This window comes from Aspergillus pseudonomiae (genome assembly GCF_009193645.1).
Source record: "Aspergillus pseudonomiae strain CBS 119388 unplaced genomic scaffold BDV37scaffold_81, whole genome shotgun sequence".
In the NCBI taxonomy this organism is placed as follows: Eukaryota; Fungi; Ascomycota; class Eurotiomycetes; order Eurotiales; family Aspergillaceae; genus Aspergillus; species Aspergillus pseudonomiae.
The window spans coordinates 1-18,935 of NW_022476073.1; the positions used below are offsets into that span (position 1 = coordinate 1).

General features: G+C 51.0%; 7 protein-coding genes across 7 annotated transcripts; 3 read left to right on the top strand and 4 right to left on the bottom strand.

Annotated features, from left to right (window-relative positions):
* Positions 1 to 364: 364 nt before the first annotated feature.
* BDV37DRAFT_209954 (uncharacterized protein) lies at positions 365 to 1,502 on the top strand. Its single transcript, XM_032079989.1, has one exon. It carries the CDS (start codon positions 602 to 604, stop codon positions 1,430 to 1,432), a length of 831 nt encoding a protein of 276 aa, XP_031937563.1. The 5' UTR covers positions 365 to 601; the 3' UTR covers positions 1,433 to 1,502.
* Positions 1,451 to 1,964, bottom strand: BDV37DRAFT_209980 (uncharacterized protein). The gene has a single exon (XM_032079990.1). The coding sequence runs from the start codon at positions 1,837 to 1,839 to the stop codon at positions 1,573 to 1,575; it is 267 nt and encodes an 88-aa protein (XP_031937564.1). The 5' UTR covers positions 1,840 to 1,964; the 3' UTR covers positions 1,451 to 1,572.
* A 968-nt stretch (positions 1,965 to 2,932) lies between these two features.
* BDV37DRAFT_258033 (universal stress protein) lies at positions 2,933 to 5,379 on the top strand. The gene is made up of 3 exons (XM_032083010.1): positions 2,933 to 3,526; positions 3,591 to 3,981; positions 4,037 to 5,379. Exons 1-3 carry the CDS (start codon positions 3,267 to 3,269, stop codon positions 4,745 to 4,747), a joined length of 1,362 nt encoding a protein of 453 aa, XP_031937565.1. The 5' UTR covers positions 2,933 to 3,266; the 3' UTR covers positions 4,748 to 5,379.
* A 1,164-nt stretch (positions 5,380 to 6,543) lies between these two features.
* Positions 6,544 to 11,827, bottom strand: BDV37DRAFT_209943 (putative eukaryotic translation initiation factor subunit eIF-4F). Its single transcript, XM_032079988.1, has 6 exons — positions 11,051 to 11,827; positions 10,325 to 10,744; positions 7,439 to 10,135; positions 7,288 to 7,371; positions 6,854 to 7,233; positions 6,544 to 6,794 (listed from the first exon to the last, which is right to left on the bottom strand). Exons 1-6 carry the CDS (start codon positions 11,696 to 11,698, stop codon positions 6,650 to 6,652), a joined length of 4,374 nt encoding a protein of 1,457 aa, XP_031937566.1. The 5' UTR covers positions 11,699 to 11,827; the 3' UTR covers positions 6,544 to 6,649.
* A 1,637-nt stretch (positions 11,828 to 13,464) lies between these two features.
* BDV37DRAFT_210183 (uncharacterized protein) lies at positions 13,465 to 14,397 on the bottom strand. Its single transcript, XM_032079994.1, has 2 exons — positions 13,906 to 14,397; positions 13,465 to 13,815 (listed from the first exon to the last, which is right to left on the bottom strand). The coding sequence occupies exons 1-2, from the start codon at positions 14,180 to 14,182 to the stop codon at positions 13,637 to 13,639; spliced, it is 456 nt and encodes a 151-aa protein (XP_031937567.1). The 5' UTR covers positions 14,183 to 14,397; the 3' UTR covers positions 13,465 to 13,636.
* A 50-nt stretch (positions 14,398 to 14,447) lies between these two features.
* Positions 14,448 to 15,959, bottom strand: BDV37DRAFT_210131 (HVA22/TB2/DP1 family protein). The gene is made up of 3 exons (XM_032079993.1): positions 15,674 to 15,959; positions 15,421 to 15,570; positions 14,448 to 15,361 (listed from the first exon to the last, which is right to left on the bottom strand). The coding sequence occupies exons 1-3, from the start codon at positions 15,700 to 15,702 to the stop codon at positions 14,614 to 14,616; spliced, it is 927 nt and encodes a 308-aa protein (XP_031937568.1). The 5' UTR covers positions 15,703 to 15,959; the 3' UTR covers positions 14,448 to 14,613.
* Positions 15,960 to 16,834: 875 nt separating this feature from the next.
* BDV37DRAFT_286752 (NRDE family protein) lies at positions 16,835 to 17,858 on the top strand (the record flags this gene model as incomplete). The annotated part of the gene is made up of 2 exons (XM_032087980.1): positions 16,835 to 16,900; positions 16,962 to 17,858. The coding sequence occupies 2 exons, from the start codon at positions 16,835 to 16,837 to the stop codon at positions 17,856 to 17,858; spliced, it is 963 nt and encodes a 320-aa protein (XP_031937569.1).
* Between the last annotated feature and the right edge of the window lie 1,077 nt (positions 17,859 to 18,935).

Consider the following 18,935-nt stretch of genomic DNA (forward strand, 5'->3'; position numbering starts at 1 on the left):
AAAAATAAAAAAAAAAAGCTAAAAATCACAGCCAACAGTGGATATATCAAGTCCTTTTCCCTCCCCAGCCAGAGTTTGAAACTATTGTTCTATATTCTTCATCAATATTGCATCCCCCTACCGTGACTTTTTACACACCGATAGTTGATCATCTCTATCGCATCTATCAGCCACACATACATCTAGAAGATCCGACTATTGCTGCAGTGGTCGAACAGACAACCAGTGGAGACGACGCACCATTTCTTGACCAGCCTGAGAACACGACACGACATCAATTCCCAACTATTGAAGCGTCCGGCGTGCAGCTTTGGAGTACTTTTGTCGCGGTCCCAGATTATTGGACCTGAAAGAATTGATACCTTGCCTCCTCAACTTCGTACTAGGGCTACGAAGGTACCCGATAAGGGATCCATTTTAGTTGATCTGCGCCTTGTTGCCGTCTGACTCACCGCCCCCTATCCACAACGCTCATTGGCCGATCTACCCTCGCCGGAAACAGTAGGTCTGCCTGAGTCACAGTGGGAACGGACGAGTCATCATCCAGTCTGGGCATTCGAAACTTGAGCTCATAAGCACATCAACATCCCGAGATTGCGCCATGGGGTCCTCTTTCTACCCCACAACTTTCTCAACCACCACTACCACTACTTCTACTCCCTCTCCCCTCTCCTCCTCCTATCACACATCCTCCCCCAGCGCCTACTTCACTTCCCTCGCCCGGAAGCGTCAACAAAAGAAAATGAGTATCACTCAAACATACTACCTCGCCCACGCCGCCCGCAAGAAGCTCACCCGTGAAGCTTCTCGGGCGGACCATGACTTGCGCCTCTTGGTTGGTCATGCCAACCTCCTCGATACCTTGATGCTTGAACTTGCCGATGCCGAACAAGAACAAGAACGCTGGTTCAACCAGACCGTCCACGGCGTGACCAAGGGCTCCCCATCTGAATCCCGCCACATCCAATGGGCCGAAAGCGTCGTGGCGGATCCCGAAGAGGACTGGGATCCAGAGGATGCCTCCGACTCCGACCTGAGTGATGATTCTGACGTGGAGGAAGACGAGTATGAGCCGGCCTACACACCTGTTCGCCGGCGCGCCCCATCGCCGGTGGCCATTGTTCGGGAGAAAGAAATCGAGGAGGACTACGACTCCGACTCCGACTCGGACTTTGAATACGATGACGCGGAGGACTTGGAGGAGCTTACCTTGACTCGGTCTCCATCACGACAGATTCCGCCCGAGCTGTCGTCCGATTCCGATGAGGAGTCGGAGGAGGAATCGATGCCTCCCTCCCCCCCGCAACCCACGCTGGACACCTTCTCTGAGAAGGAAGCTGAAGCTACCGAACTTCCACTGTCGGGAAATGGATTTGAAGATGGGTACTACATCTCGAGCAACTCGCGGAATACAATTATTGAGGCCTACTAAACGCCCTCGCTGATTGACGACTGCATCGATGTATATACCCTTCTTGTGATACCCCTCCTACATTCTTGGGTTTGGTTTTGGATTTGTTTCAGCGATACATCTTTATTTCAGCGGGTATGGCGTTTGGGCTGCAAAAAAAATTATATATTGTTGGCGATTTTTGCATTTACTACCGGGCATGGTCTGGACTTACTGGCGTTCAGACCTAACGTGCCTAAATGATTGGGCATTGTTGGATACTCTACTCTCATATGGGGCTTTGTTTTGCGTTCCCCACCTGCTGGCCAGGCATACCCTGTGCCCATGAATGTCTTGACGACGACGATGCATATCATATACCTTAGTTTAGAATTATATATAGTCTTCACATCAAAGAAATGATATGAATAATCCTTTCTACTCTCCATCCTAGTTCATATTTCCCATCCTATACATCCAGCATGTTCTCCAGGGTCCTTTTCTGCAGTCGGTAGATGGTCCGCGGTGTCGAGGGGCTGATAGCGATTCTCTCTTAGCTCAGGACTAGTTTAGGTACCGACCCAATAGTTGGGCTGACTATGGTGACTATACGGAACTAGTTGACAATCTAGACCAGGACCCAAGACGCCGATCCATTAACGCGGCACCGCACCCGCGCACACCGCCCAGTTGACTTGGATGAATCACATGGGCGATCAGCCGGCGGATCACTGGTCGAGACAGTCAGCAAGAGACAAGTCACTTGGTCGTGGTCGTCGCCTCACGGTCGTTCAAAGAGAGGGGGTGGACGGGCACATTCGGCTGGGTGGCTGTGCCATCAGTCTCCCGCTGATAAGATGGTCCTCAAAAGTGGAGATCATCAATGGAACGCGGGCAAAAACCTCCGAAGGACCGTCTTGCCATGAAAAAAAATGAAGGTTATTCGGACGCCGCGACTCCCGTGCGATCCGAGGATTGACCTCAATAGCTGGGAGCTTGAGTCACCATACATTGTTTGTTCGGATCCTCGGAATGTACTATCGTGAGTTCTTCTCCTTTGGCTTCATTTCCTGTTTCGGTTGGATTTTCCCTTTGCTCAACTGACATTCTTCAGTCAGTCCGGAGAGGCGAGGTGAACCTCCGTGATTTATACTAGCGCATAACTATGACATCGATTATCTCATCATAAGCATAATTTTTAATCCTAGTAGCAATATCCAGGGTATTGATGAATCTTAATTTATTGATGACCATGTTTATTTTGTTTGGTTCAAATCGCATCTGTACTTTATGTAAAACATCCAGTCAGCCCTTGCGCCCTTCCACCTGAATAACAGATCGATATGGGATATCATTCAAACCCTCCTCGAACACTAGTAGTAGTCCTCAGTAGAATTCCTTAGGGTTCGGTCGGAAAGCGTGATCATGGGCCCTCACATGTCAACCCAACGTGACCAGGGGGTCTCACCGCCTTGGCCCCTCCCCCCCGTGGTTCTCCTGCTGCATCCGGAAACTGCTCGTAAGAGGCTCTTCTGGTAGTAACCGTACGACTATACGACTATACTCTCTGATAGCGGGTTCCTGTCTGAAGGTTAACCCCAACTCCCTTGCTCAAGGGCGCTCCAGCCGATTCCGTTGCAAACCATGCCCAGCGTCCTCCGTATCACTCCACTGGCAGCACTTCAGGAGCTTCACGGTGGCTGAGTTGCGACCTGATCGATCCGGATCGTTTCCAAGTACGCAGACAGGCATTGCGACATCACAAGCCTCTTAGTGTCTGAGTCCGGCCACATTACTTCCAGGAAAACAAACAAACATAACACTCTCCCATCCACGACTACGCTCACGATAGCGCTATTGAACCCCACGCTGCATCATGAGTTCCACCCCCAAAAGCTCCCTCGATAGCGAGGAGCGCGCATCCAACGCTTCCGAACACTCATCCCAGCATTCACGCATTTCATCCACGGCGGATAGTCCCCGTCGGAAGTCGATCCAATTCAACATTGGCGGGGCCGAGCCACAGGGTCAGCACCGTCGGTCTACGAGCGCCGTCGGCGGGCGCTGGCCACAACAAGAAGCGCCGGACAAAGAACAGAAAGCCGCTGGGAGAGGTCCTTCGCCTCCGCCACCTCGGTAAGTCGATCATGCTGGTTCTCTCTACTTGTGCCATCGCTAACTCGCGTCCGCATTTGTGTAGAACCTACGAAAGAGGTGTTTCTTTCAATACATTCGATAATCCTGACGCGGCGGACTTCTCGTTGACTCTGAATTACAAACACAAGGGGTATCAGTCTACCCGGCGCAGTCGGACCTTTTTATGTGGTACGGATCAGAATGATTATTCCGACTTTGCCCTGGAGTGGCTCATTGACGAATTGGTGGATGATGGCGACGAGATCGTGTGCCTTCGAGCCGTGGAAAAGGACTCCACCATCGCAAGCGACGCCGCAATTGAGGAGGGAAAGTACCGCCAAGAAGCGGAGAAGTTGTTCGAGCAGGTGATCCAGAAGAATAGCCAGGACGAGAAGGCAATCAGCCTAGTCTTGGAACTGGCGGTGGGGAAAATCCAGGATATCATTCAGCGCATGGTACGTTGGTCCTCGTCCTGATCCTGGTGCCTTGAGGACAAGCTGACAGAAGAAGATCCGAATCTACGAGCCCTCCGTACTGATTGTTGGCACCCGTGGCCGTAACTTGGGTGGTGTCCAAGGCCTGCTGCCCGGCTCCGTCTCCAAATACTGCTTACAGCAATCTCCGATTCCCGTGATCGTTGTCCGTCCCTCCACTAAACGGGAAAAGAAGAAGAAGAAGCGTCTTGCGGATCCCACCCGCCGCAGCTATAATCAGATCCTAGAACTGAGCGAGCAGCGTGGAAGCAAGTTATTCGACGCAGGTTCGAGTACAGACAGTCATGTCTCAAGACTTCCAGATGAAGAAGCTGCTGTAGCCGCCGCTCTCGGTCTGCCTCAGTCGTACGCCAACTCCCGAAGCTCGCTCTCGATGTCCGAGCGGAGCAGTGTTAGCCATGATGAGAATGACTCGCCGTCTCCCAATAGCGGCTCCCTTGCCACCACCCATAGCCCAGCAGCGGGAAGCCCGGAGAGCACCGAAAGCGAAAGCGCAACGGAAAGCACAACGGACGACGAACCTGTTCCCCAGGCCAAAACTCCGCCCGAGCGCTCGTCATCGGAGACGGTATCTACGGAAGAGTCCAAGGCAGTTGATGCAGCGTCGACGGATGAGTCCGAGCTGGCCAGCTCTACTCAGAGTACACCAAGACCAGGCAGTTCTAAACTGAACATTCCGGTCATTGTTACTGAAGATATGACCGAGAAGGGATCAAATGGCCAGTGAGCCTTGGATGGCCTGCTCTACCGAGCTATCATGACGTACCAGTTCAGAACTCATCCGAGAAAGGGTGCTAGCCCTGTATCTCCGCTAGAAGTCACATCATCACACCATCAGCCAACTAAGTCATAACCTCACTACATAACCGGAAGCTACCATGGAGAGGAATTTCATGACGACATGAATATCAGGTCGATACATCGCTCTATACAAAGGAGGCACACACACACACCATCTCTACTCTCGACGGACCACTATGTGTATATCTGACTACGTCTCTACTTCCTCACATAGAGACCAGTCCCGCCTGCAAGGTGGCTACACTGTCCATCATGAAACCGAATATATTACAAGCCTCAGGCTAATCAGCAATTAACGGGAATCACCACCGCGATCCTCAACTTCAAACCCCACTCCCATACAATAATCTCAATCATACACCGACTAGGCACAAGCATTAGCATCAGCATCAAGATCGCACGAATAGATCTCGCATCTATGCATAAACCATAGATAGATACACAATAAACAGATAAATCACTCAATTCATACAAAGAAACTACCCAGAAAACCCTCATTCAAACCAAAGTAGAAAACCAATATTCTGTCTCAACCAGAAGATATATTTCCAAAGCCGACAATAACAGCCCCAAAATAAACAGGTGTATAATACTATCTATTCTCCATGCAGTAAGTAGATAATGTACTTACAAGATGCGTTATGATAATGTGCCTCGATCTTATTCTTATTCTTATGATTCTCCTTTTTCGAAAAAAGAAATATATAAAATCGAGCAGCGCCCAAAAATCTAACATACTTACTACCAAAATCCATCCGCACAACCAATAACTACCCGCTATTCTGCACAGTGCAGAAAAATACCAAGCTCAACGAGGTAGATCCTGCATCTATGATAACGTCAGTCTCGAAGGTTTATCATATATATATAGATAAGGACTGGATACGATAGTCATTATTAAGAAATGTATACATAATATTACTTATGGAAGAACCAGTCGATGAAGTTACGATGTAGACAGGTAGATGATTACCAGAAAGGCTGAGAGATGCTATGCTATACCTTTAATCGAGGGCTAGATAATACACGGAGACAGAACTCAATTGATGACTTTGGCTAGGTGAGTGACTTGACGTCGGGGATATCGTCAATCAATTTGAGAAATACACTCAGGAACGGCAGAACACTATGAACACATCATCACCCCGCGAGGGCATGGTATGGAAGGTGGCAAATAGAAGGTGATTGAAATGAAAAGAGGAAACTTTTTCTAACGAAGTTTTTGTCTAGCAAAGGGTTTTAGAGAGACATATCATAGCAGATGAAGCAGACATCGCCAGCACACACCAAGCCAGTGTAGATGCAATGCATACAAAGATGACTGAAAACGACAGGGGGAAAGAAATAAACACATAAGCTACATCATGCCTGGCATGAGACAAAACAGGTAGCTGTGAGAAAGTCTTGTCCTGGTTGGGTCAAACGTCGGTGTCAACGCTTGTCCGGGACGGAAAACTGCTGAAGCAACTCCGGGTATTGAAATGCAAAGGACATAACAAGAAAAAACAAAGAGGACATATCAGACATCCCTGCAAGCCAACCTATCTCGCTAGATTCTTCAAAAGCCCCACCTTCATTATGGCATTTCGCTTTTGAAACACAACATTCATTGTACATTATAACGTCGGAAGCGTCTCCCTCTTCCAATCAATGGATGGGAACGGAAGAGCGTATAAGCAACCGGGTACCGAAATCATGGACGAGAAGATTAGGAGGAATGAGCATGTGACATGAATAACATGGCATAAGGTTCAACAAAAAAGAGAAGAATAAGTGGGAAATCTTTCCAGAAGAAACGGAATAATTTTCATTATCATTGCCAGAGAATCTATGATGCTTCCTCGCCGTCCTTCGAAGGGGTCTTGGATGGCCGGCGCTCAACGGCGGGTTGCGACTTGGCTAGCAAAGGGGAGGTAGGGTTGGAAGGGGGGGAAGTAGCCATGTTGTCGCGGTCTTCCAAGGCAGCAAGAGCACTATATCAAAGTCAGAAGGGGGTTTCCAAAATAGACGATGCGTGAAAGCTAAAACTTACCTGAACGCGTTGATCGACGACGCAGCTTCCTTGTCTTCCTTCTTACCAGCAGGGGGGGTTCCAGTCCGGCTGCTAGCAGCGCTATCATCGCTGCCACGAACCAAGTTGCCACCAGGGCCAAGGTTCTTCCTGCCGCTGCTGCTGCGAGAGCCCAGCATGCTGGAGGGACCAAAAGACATGGGCTGGCTGGTGTTGCGGGTCGTACGCAGGCGACGGAGGTCGTCGCTGCCGACCTTGCTGGAGGCGTAGTCCGGAGGAGGTGCCTGGTTGCCATAGCCAGAGTAGCTGCGAGCATCACCACGGCCCATAGAGGGACGGCCGCCCCGGTTAGCTTGCTGGCGGAGACGCTCCATCTCGGCCTCTTGTTGTGCGCGAGCAGCCTACCGTGACGGTTAGAGAGAAAAGCATACCAAATACTGCCAAGATACACATACCTCTTCTCTGATCTGTTGAATAGTCTTGGGGCCCTTGTCGGCGTCCTTGGACTTCCACTTGGCATTACGCAAATCGATGATGTCCTGGAAAAAAAAGAGGGATGGGTGTTAGATACACACTCAACGTGGATGAGGATCTTGTGGGGCTTACCATGAGCATGAACTTCAATCGGCTAGGCAGATTTTGGATCTGCACCATGTTGTTAATGCGCTGGAAGTAGACATCCATGAACGTGTGACCCTTCTCGGAGGCGTCAAGGCTGGCACCAATGGTACGCAGCAGGCTGGTCAAGCTCTCTACCTCGGCTTCGTCAGGAACACCTTCGTAGTCAACCAGCTTCTTCAAACACTCGTGCATGATACGCTCTGTCAACATGCCAAGCTTGTACAGTTCACCAATGAACTTAACGAGACCCAGACCACGACGCTTGGCAGCGGCAGCCTTGTAGTACTCATCGGACATCATGGCAGCCTCCTCAGTCTGGCCTTCAGGCTTAGGAGGGAGGTTCACCTTCCAGCCACGTTCGAACTCTTCTTGACAACGGTTGAGCAGGTACTTGCGGAACAGACTACCGCCAACAACGACATTACCGTTCTTGTCGCGGATGTTCTCGTCCTTGATCTCTGGGCTCATGCTCTCAAGCATGCTCTTGCAGAATTTGGCATAGATCGAGGCCCAGTGAGCCTCGTCGGTTGCCTTCTCGAAGGTCAACTGGATCACTTGGCGCAAAGTACGTCCGTCGGACTCGTCCTTGGATTGAGAGACGATTTCCAAGATCTGGCCAGAGATACGGTCGAAATTCTCGGGAGTCATCTTGTTCAAAGCAGCCTTGACCTTGCGCTGCACCACGTCGGGAGCCAGATAACCAGCACCAGGGGCAGCAGCAGCAGCCGACTGAGGAGCCTGGCCCACACTGCGGGGCTTCCAACCGGTGGATGAAACCTGGAGTGCTGCGACCTCCTTTCCGGCGGTAAGAGGCATGGACTTGGCCATTTCCTCTTCCTTCTTGGCTTGATGCTTCTCACGCTTGCTGCCGGTGCGGGTGCCCGAACGGTTGGAACCCGGGCGAGGGGATCCTGGCATCATGGGATTGGCAGAGTTGGTGCGACTGAGCGCAGGCGAGCCCATCGGCATAGGTCCGCGTCCGAAAGAGCCGAATGAGTTGTTCATAGAAGCGGTACGAGCGGCATTGGCAAGAGCAAAGCGCTGCTCGGAGGTTGAGCCCGGAGGTAGACTGTGCCGGGACGCAGATTGGACGAAGCTGCCCATCTGGAATCCCTGGGAAATGCCGGAGCGGGAAGTATTGCGACCACCCATCATCGGGGTGCGAGCCGACTGTGGGCGAGAGGAGTCGCTATCACCCACGGTCTCACGCACGCGTGCATCCCAGTCGACGGATGGCTTCTCCTTGAACACACTCTGGAACTGAAGCAAGAACTCCTTGTTGTAATGGAACTTGCGATCGACGGGTGCATTGGCATTCAAAGCGGGGTTGGGAGACACAATGGAGGCAGGGTAAGAAACCTGGCTCAGGTCCTCAATCAGCCGAGCGGAGTGAAGAGACTTCATAGCGGCACTAGGCTGAGGAGGCTCAACGGCCTTGTTGGTCTCCAACTTGAGCGCAGCAGGCTTCTCACGCTTGCCAGCACTGGCGGGCTTGGCGGGAGGACCCATCGAAGCATCAGAAGTCGGAGTGGCGGTTCCGCTCTCAGCGGGCTCGCTAACTTCCGTCGCAGCCCATCCTCCCTTCTTAAGCGAAGCGAACAGGTCCTTGCTTGAAGTGTCTTGCTCACCGGCTTCGCGCTTCTTCATCCGAGCTTCTTCGAGAGCCTCGGCCTCAGCCTCGGCCTTCTTCATGTTGGCCTCGTAGGCTTCCCGCTCCTCCTTCTCCTTGCGCTCCTTCTCCTCCTTCTCGGCTTGCTTCTTGGCATAGTAGGCGGCTTCGGCAGCAGCTTCCTTGGCCTCGAGCTCGGCCATTTCCCGCTCGATAGCATCGTAATCAATTTCATCATCGTCAGCAGGAGCGGGAGTGGGCTCAGCGGCCTTGGAAGACTCTTCCGCGGCGGGCTTGGCATCCTCGGCCTTGTCCTTCAGGCTGAGATCCTCCAGACCCTTCCGCGCGGCTTCCTCATCGGCAGCCTTCTTCTGTGCAGCCTCCTCTTCTTCCTTCTGCTTGCGGGCCGTCTCCTCTTCCTGCTTCTTGCGGGCGGCTTCTTCTTCTTCTTCTTTTTGGCGAGTTACCTCGGTCTCTGCAGCCTCCTTCTTGCGGCGGGCCTCGGCCTCATCCTGCTCGATCTTCTGGCGCACAGCATCCTTCAGCTCCTGCTTCTTCTCCTCGTCGGTCTTGGTTACCTTGGAGTCGGTCCGGGTGTGATCCGCACCGCTGCTGCTGCGAGGAGGCGGCGTGGCGGTCGGAGTCGCCAACTTCACGGGAGATGGGGTCGCACGAGCGGGAGACGCTGGGGCCTTCTCGAAGGTCTTCACCGCACCACTGCCAGGGTCCTTGATGACAATGGCACTCTTCTTGCTCGACGGGATGACGAAGTTCTGCACGCCTGGAGCGGGGCTGTTGGAGGGACGGCTGGCGGTGTGCGCATGGCCGGAGGCGGGAGGACCCGCCGGGGGCTGACCGTGTCCCAAGCTGGAGCCGGGCCGGTCATTGGACACCTGCGAGGGCGAGCGAGACATGGCCTGTGGCGGCTGCTGAGGGGGGTACTGGCCTTGCATATAGGGGGCCTGAGGACTGTAGGGCATGCCGGGACGAGGTTGAGGGGACGAGGGGGGAGCCATGAACTGCTGCATGGGGTATTGTTGGTAGTAGCCATAGTTGGGGTCAAAGTAAGGGCCCTGGTTCGATTTCATCAATGTTAGATAGTGTTCAAACTGACCGCTCTCTGGCGCCAGATTGGGCGGCGGAAGTGAAATAGAGGGGTGGGGAGGGGGGGCATTGGGGGAAGATAAGACTCGGGGACCAGGCTTCCTCTTGGGGAGGAGGCCGCCACGACGAGGGGGTCTGGTATAAGAATGGGTCCTCACAGATTGGTGCGCCATGTGTGGGGGATAGGCGCTGTAGGGCTGGGGGGGTCCCATCGGGACGGTGCTCATCTGCGGCGTCGCGGGGTGTGCAGTGGCCAACGCTGGGCTGCGGTTGGCCTGGGGCGAGTTAGGGAACGGCGGCATCGGGCGTGCTTGGTTGGGAGGATGGTATTGGGGGTTCATACCACCCCGGGGCTGGTTGGGAGTGCGGAAGCTAGGACCAGGCGAGTAGGCCATCTGGCCCTGATAATTTGACTGCGAGTATCCGCGACCACGGCCACCCTGATGGTAATGACCACCACGACCGGGGCCACTGCCCATGTGGTTACTCATGTCGCTGTGTGTCGACTGAGACGATTCGCGACGCAGATGTGTCGACTGAGGACCGGGACCAAGGGGGGCTTGTGACGGACGAACCTGCTAGTGGGACGATTATTATTAATCCCGAAAGTTTCCAGGTGCCAAGAGAAAGATCGATCCCAGTATATCACCCGCATTTAAGCTCAACAACTTGCATAAAAACAAAATAAAAATAAATAAATAAATAAATTCTCTCTCTGTCCTTCTCTCCACGCCATATCTATGGTGTCGTAAAAAAAAAAAAGGGTACAGAGAAGAAGAGCCAAGAATATCACAAGATAAATTCACAAAAAGATCGGGGAAAACCGAAAGGAAACGGATACCATCGAAATTTTCAACGAGGAAGAACGAAAAGGAGGTACTTACATTGTCACCTGCATCACCGAAGCTGCCAAAGTTGGGAACATTGCCTTGAGCCTGGTATGACGACGGCGGTGGCCGGCCACCGCTCGAGGCGGGCTGAGGAATAGGCGACGGCGAAGTCTGAGGCGAGGTAACACGGGGGTTCGCACTTGGGTTGACACCCAAACCGGACTGGGGCTGGTTGGCCAGCACAGCTGGGTTACCCATATTGGGCGAGGCTGGCTGGTTGGCAGCGAAGCCAAACTGCAAGCTATTGGGACGACTGCTGGGGCCCCCGTTGGGGATGTAGCCTGAGGTACCGGCGGAGGTGATGGTCACGGAGGGCTTGCGAGAGTGATCGCCTTGCGCGGAGGTAGGAGCCGGGGCGCCATTGACGATGGTGACGCCGGGGGTCTGAGGTTGCTGCATGGGTTTGCCGCTCACAGGAGATACTGAGGTCGACTTCCCATGTTGCGATGAACCGCCCACGGTGACGGGAGCGGCGGTCGAGTCCGTCGCGGACTTTTTGGTGGCGCTGGCGTAGGACTTGGTCGCAGCCGGCTGAGAAGAGGGATTCCCAGAGGTTGCAGGAGCGGGAGTTTGAGAGGCGGCCTGGTTAGAGGTGCTCTGTCCTTGAGGTTGAAGGCCTGACTTTGGTGGGATCGAGCTCATTAGACAGGTAGGTGAGATGAGTTGTTAAAACAAAAGCGCTTTTAGTTTGGAGGGGAAGGGGAAGAAAGAAAAAGGGAAGAAGGGAAGGGAAAAAAAAGTTTTAAGATAAGCGGGAAGGAGTTTTGATAGTAGAGAAGAAAGGCAGTGTGGGTGATGTCAAAGCGTGTTACAGCAGAAGGCGAACACACTCCAGATCCCACATCAAATAGATGTCAATTTTATTCTCCCACGGAAATTGGAGGATAAAAAAGATTTTTTTTTAAGGTATCGGGAAGAAGAACCACCGACACACAAAAAAAAAGATTCTCTGATGATCAAGAGAATAAAAAAGAAAACGTCGTGGGTAAACGACGAAGGGATCCTGGGGTAAAGCAGGAAAAAGGAAAAAAGGACAATAAATTCCAAAGAGGGGGAGAGAAAGAAGAAGTTGGGAAAGATTTCGCTGGTTCCCTTTTTTTTTGCCCTTCTGCTCTGGTGGTGCTTTTTTTTTTTTTTTTACTGCTCAAAGTGGAAACGAGCGAGACCAACAACGTAAAATAAAAAAAAAAATAAAAAAAATAATTGAACAAAAATACAAATTCCGTACGGAAAACACCATACCAACAATGTAGGCAGTGGATATGAACAGCACAAAACTGGAGGTATTCCGGATGGACCACTTAACAGTTCCTTTTATTATATTTTAACGGTTTCAAATAGATCCTCAGGATGAATCTGTTTATTCTATTCTCTTCGTCTGATTTTTTTATTGTTCTCATTCTTATGATTATCTTTTTTCGTCTTTTCTTTTCTAAGAACAAGGCAAAGGGAAGAGAAGAGGATCGGACAGTACTCCGTATACCAAAAATACATACCACGATACGCATCCCCACTCCATGTCAGGGAAGAGAGAACCAGCAGGAGCAACGGAGCAATACCTAGAACCATTAGTCTACGACTAACTAACAGTACCAGTAGAGGTGCTGTACATTCAACTCTCAGACCGAACAATACAGAAACCAGGCTGGTTACCCGATCGGGAACAAGTCGGGTTGAGGCGGAGGAGAAAAAATAGCGCCAAGCCGTCACACATTTACGATTTATTCAGCAGTCATTGTTCTTTCAACCATTCCAATCCAACCAGCTGTTGCCTACTCTTTATTTCAAGCTGTGATTCATTTGGTGGCCATGAATCAGATGCCTTTTTTTTCATGATTGGTCCAAGCAGAACGCACTGGTACCTCTCATGGTCCAACGATCTCTGTCTAGTGGAGCTTCATCAGGAAAATCCTCCACTCAAGAGGCTCTCGTGAATAGGTTGTCGACACCTCAGGTATGAATTGCCACGATCCGCAGTCACCCAATCAACCGGACTTTAAACCCAGACGGGGTTAGTGTACCAAAAGTCACTGACTCGTCAGCCTCCTGCTCCCATGGACGCCGCCCATCTACCACCAAAGCGTACACCCGACTTCACCGACTTCTGTTCAATAGTCGCAAGAGACTAGCTGGAAAAGCAGGGTCGGGCGTCGTAGTCTCATCTTCCTGCAAGGATTGATTGAATCTATGGGGGGCGTTGGGCAGCCACCCTGCAACGGAGTTGATACCGCAGATTTAATTATTTATTTATAGACTAGTATAGCATGATACAATGATAGTCATCCTGGTTGCCACAGCCTGTCATGGCGCAGTCCAGGTTCATATCTGCTATCGCTTGTAAAGAAACCTTAAAGAAACCTTACTGCAGCTACCGAAAGGTCCTTGTCAAAGATCTATTGTCACTTAATGGTCTAGGCAAAAATATATACTATCTGTAACTGTAGGCGATCTCTCATTGTACCTCATAGCAACCATTCAATTTGATCTTCTGCAAACAACATCAATGTTTACTATAAAAACTCACAAAATCACCCTTGCACTACTAGTACCAGACAAACGCCCTTATCAATAGAAATGTTTTCACTCCCGAAAGTACCTCCATGCCCCGGCCGCAGCTCGTGGCGCCAAAACCATACCCCGAGCCACGCCATCGACAATAGCGCGTCCATATCCATTCATCGCTGCGCTCTGAACATGCGCAAAGATCCCTTGTCCAGCAATAGGTGTGATGTGACTTTGTGCCCATGAAGCCACCGAGCCTATCATATAATGCGTTAGCAGCTGCTATCTCGATGGAATGTAGGTAACTGCTGAAAAAAATAAAAATAAAATAAAATCAAATAAAATACCAGCAGCTGGTCCAGCACTCGTAAATCCAGCGGCGTGCATAAGAGGTCCCGTAACCATGCCGGGACAAATAAAGGCCCCAGCTTGCACCGCTCCCCAGAGCACGCTCTTCGGGTTCTCCGAAACATAGTGTACAGTATTTTGAGGAAGGTGTGACCAATCTATCTGGGATGCTTGGTCCACCGCATGATTGACTAGTATTTTTGAGGTGTTTAGGATGGACTCTGTGGTGATATTGGACGGGGTGAGATGTGCTACAATTTGCTGAAGTCGTTCCATGATTCTGGAGAGGGAATGCTTGAAGCGCTGCAGCTGAAGTCAAGGTTTATGGTTCGAGTAACTGATCAGCAGCAGTGTTCTTATATGACTGACGCGCTAAGGCACACTAGGTCGTTAGGCAGAAAAGCCGATGGTCAACCGTCCCGGAGAGTGAAGACCACGCGGGGGAATGACGGACAGAAGGGATGTACTGACGAGGCTGTTGATTTTACTACTCTATATGGTTCTGCATACGCGCCCACTCGCTAGCGCATCCGACGACTGCGGCAAGGCTCATTTACCCCGTGAAGAAAAAATTACTCAGCCAGTTAAGATTTTCGTTTCTAATTGTTCAAACCATCTATCCTGCGTACACACAACCCATTTTGAATTCAGCAAATAACAAAGCAAAGACCGAAAGATAAGAGAAGCGCGAAAGAGTCGGATCACGCTTAATGAGAACCGCGGGACCGAGCCAATTCCTCCGCTGCTCGCGCCGCAAAGTCTATGCCAGACGCCCAGTTGCTGCTGGTGGACCGATCACGGATGTCCTCAGGTTCGATATGATCAAACGAGTTGTCGCTACGGTTCTTCCTCAGGGACGAGCCGGATGCGGGGTCATCGTCCCGTCCGTGCAGAGATTGCTGTTCCTTCGCCAACGCATTGCGCAGCACTTCCAACATATCCTGCTGGTTTGAGAGGTATTTGGCCTTCTCATCATGAGACATGCCAGCCATGTCACGGGGCAAGAAGGAGCCGCTGGCCGAGAGTTCCTCCGCCCGGGCCTCCGGAGTCTTACCGGTGGAGGTCATAGACGCCACGGCAGAGCCAATGGCCGATAGCCAGTCGTTACCCTGGGCAGGGGCATTAGCATTTCCTCCGGCAGCTGTCGGGACGTTGAACCGAGAGAGAAGCGACTGAGCGTATGCAGCAGGGCCGGTCGCCGGAGGCGGAGGGGCAGCCTGTTGGGCGGGCAGGTGGAAAACATTCTCACGAACCCAATCCAGCCCCTGGTAAAAGTATTGGAGGCCCAGCGCCTTGGCACGTTCATGAGAGCGACCGATGAACTCTTCAATTTCTCGTTCGTGCTGGGCCAGGAACGGGTCAACGTAAGTCTGGTATATGATCTGGGCACCCTGAGTCTGGGGCAGAACCAGATAGGAAAAGAAGAAGAGACGGAACCAGCTATAGAACGGAAGCCTGTATATGATGTGTGTTAGACATCTGTATCGTGGTGATTTCCGGCGGAAGTAACATACCATCCCAAAATCCACACCGTCCAGGACTCAGCCATCAAGATGGCCGACAGGACCACCCAATACATTAACCATGGTGCTAACTGCGAGGGGTTCGACGAGCGGAGGGCTTTGAAAGAAGCGAAAATAGGGAAGAGGATCGTAATGACCGAGCTACGCATGAATCCCGTTAGCGTTCCAGAAACAGGCAGAAAATTCTCGGGAGATATAGAAACCCAGTTCCGGGGTTCCCGCAAATGGGAGTCATATTACTTACGACAACAAATCGGCGATGATTCCAAACATGATGGAAAACGGAGAATATTTCACTTGCTTGGAGACGCCTCAAAACGTGGCCGACGTGAATGAGTCGGCAAGGGTTTGGGAGAATCTTTGGCGGTCAGTGAAGCCTTTGCTTTTGCGGGGCAAAGAAATGTTGATCGGCGAGACTTCACGCGACCGGCTGAGTACGGAAGAAGAAGCGGCCAGCCGCAACGGCAACTAGAGAAAGAGAGGAGAGGAGAAATATGATTTTCAAAGACGGGTGGTAAGGGGAAAGAAAGAGAGAAAAGGCCAGCACGACACAACGATGGTTGCCTTAAGGGAGATCAGCCCTACTGTGATCCATCCACTATTACTCTTACAAGTTTAGCAGATGGAGCTGAAGAACCATCGACGAGATTAGGGCAACCTTTCTATTTCCAGGATCACGAGTCGCAGCGAATCACACCCGGCTTGACGTCATGATTTAAGGTTTGTTCAATGCCTGGGAAAAGTTTATCCGGACGAGAGAGGTAAGAGTCTCAAGTCGTATATATTGGATGAAGCGGAAGTGTTGCTGGTCGAAAGCAACGTGGTTGCTTTGCTATTCATTGCTGAAACTTGTCCACAGGAAATTGGTTTGGTATCATATATTCATCCTTCTGACTACGTTTCCAGGTCATACTACGACGTGTCAAATCTTTCAAACAACGACAACTAACCCGTCAGTTCATCGATATAATCTAAAGGTTTTATGTAGTACCTTGCAGGAGAGACAGTCTCTCAAATCACACGCGTACTTTTTGCATCTCGACAGCTCCATGTGCTGAGTCATGCAGCCTACAGTATGATCACGTGAGAAGTTGCTATTTGTGGAAGCGAGCCCCACATTAGTGGGTCAATACAGGCGGTGAGGGGAATCTGCCGGCAGTGTCTCTGCCCGATGACTTCAGCGCCTGGACTATGTTGGTTCTGGTGCCTGTCCCTCACAACTTCTACAGATGTGGAAATTTGATGCCTGTATATCTTTGATGACCCTTCGTTAATTTCATTAATCAAACATATTGAGATTTAAGCATATCTGTCAGCAAGAAACTGGTAGCTGCCCCCTCCAAGCAGCACCGTACCCTGGACTCAAACACGCACGATAACGACTTGACGCTACCGAACCGTTAAAATGTGTATTGCATTAATATCTACCGCCCATCCGACTTATTCGCTTATTGTTATCGACAACAGGGATGTATGCGACCAAATTACCTGCAACGGGATCACCTGATATGCCGTGACCTAACAGTGTCTAGGAATACCTCCGTCGACCAACCGCCCCGGCTGATTGGTGGCCCGAATCGAATTCCAATATATTAGGCGGCCGGGACCTAGCACGAGCTACACAAGGAACATGGATGGGGGTTACGAAGGAGGGAAAGATTGCGGTTTTAACGAACTATCGTGAAGATACGTCCGAGAAGGCTACCGGCACACAAAGTCGAGGTGCTATCGTCAACGGCTGGCTTACGGTCGCCCCTGAGCCGAGAGAGTCTACTCGGGACTTTGCGCAGAGGATGGTAGCAAGCGCGACGGCGAGGAATGTCGGGGGATTTAGCCTGGTGTGTGGCTATGTTGACGAGCCATTGGCTGTGATCTCCAACCGCTCATCCAATATGGACCAAGTCACCTGGCTGGCGACAGAAGAGGGCCAGACGGTGGGACTAAGCAACACGCATTTTGATGATCGCTCCTGGCCAAAGATAATCGATGGCGAGAAGCTGATGATTGAAGTTATCCAGGCACACGTGGAGGCTCGAGAGGATGAAGATCAACTCATCGATAGGTTACTTGGGTTATTAAGCAAGGATACGCTCCCTAACCTTTCCGAAGGCGCAACTGCGGAAGACTATCTCCCGCACTTTAGGAAGAGTATTTTCATTCCCAAGCTTGGGACTAAAGAGCAACCTACGAGACCAGCTGATGGTGTAGCTGCGGCTTGTACTGAGGAAAAGGCGACTAGTGCTAAGCAGGGCGATGAGCTGGACCAGTCATACTTGCATGGTGCGTACGGGACCCAGAAGCAGACCGTTATCCTTGTTAGTAAAGATGGACGGGTGAGGTATTTTGAACGCACCCTTTATGACAATGAGGTGAACGCTATTCCACTTGGCAACGGAGACCGATCGTACGAGTTCCAAGTAACCCAATAATAGTCTCAACAGCCTCTCTTGGCTGTCCTGTTATTCTCGGCCGTGATGATTGATTCTTGTACATAGCATAGCATAGCATAGCATAATTGACATGATGCCCAAATTTACTCCTATTTGCAGCAGAGCATCTCAACCCTTTTCAGCGCTATCTTTTGTACAGTGGAGTTGCCATCGTAGTAGCAATAGCAGTACTAGCGATAGTGAGAATAGTAGCAGTGTTAGCAATAGCAATCACCACTATTCACCCAAAGGCAAGGGCCGGGAGTTCCTCTTTGCACGTGTTTGCCTTGGCCCATGCCAGGTCAGGTGCATGTCGAGTCACGCAACATTCGGAGATTTTAAATCCATCTCGATTTCTTTCGAATGATCCCACACTCTTGGCTTGGAAAGACCTCTTACCATTGGCGAAGAGCGTCATTTGATCTTAACTCTGCCCGTCCCCTTTCCTCTCATGCATATACATGGACGTACCATGTACGATTTGACAGGTTCACCGTATATAGCCAAACGAGTCCACAGAGGCGGGAAAATTTTCTTGGATCCGCGCAGCGTTTGAATCGAGTCCAGCTACTAGCTATGATTAGTTGCAAACCTATCAGAGTGGAACTAATGTCTCATAGTAGTCGCTCCTCAATCGATTGTACCAGCCCCCGATGATCCTTCCACTGTTCATGTTGTTTCAGTTTCATCGAACAAGCTTCGCTAAGATTTCAACTAATCCCTGGTGTCGCCCACTATTCCAACGTTGGCTGTTAAGGAACTTGCCGAGCACCCACAACGGATTTTGTCGAGATTCCTCCACCAATCTGCGGAGCCTTTCCGTGTTTCATCTTGATAACATATTTTGCTCACTCTGCACCCGGCCCCACGAAATTGGATCTGTAATTTGCCGCAGTTTTACCATAAGAGCGAATAATCAGATTTCTGCCAGTCTATCTCCATTCGAATGGGTTCCTTAGTCCGGCTTACGCTTGGTTAAGCGTGCCCTAAGTAATCTGCTATTGGCGCAGGAGCTTGATTCATTTCCGCCAGTCCCACAAGCCCGTGCTTCATAGATGACTGGCGATAGCACCGCTA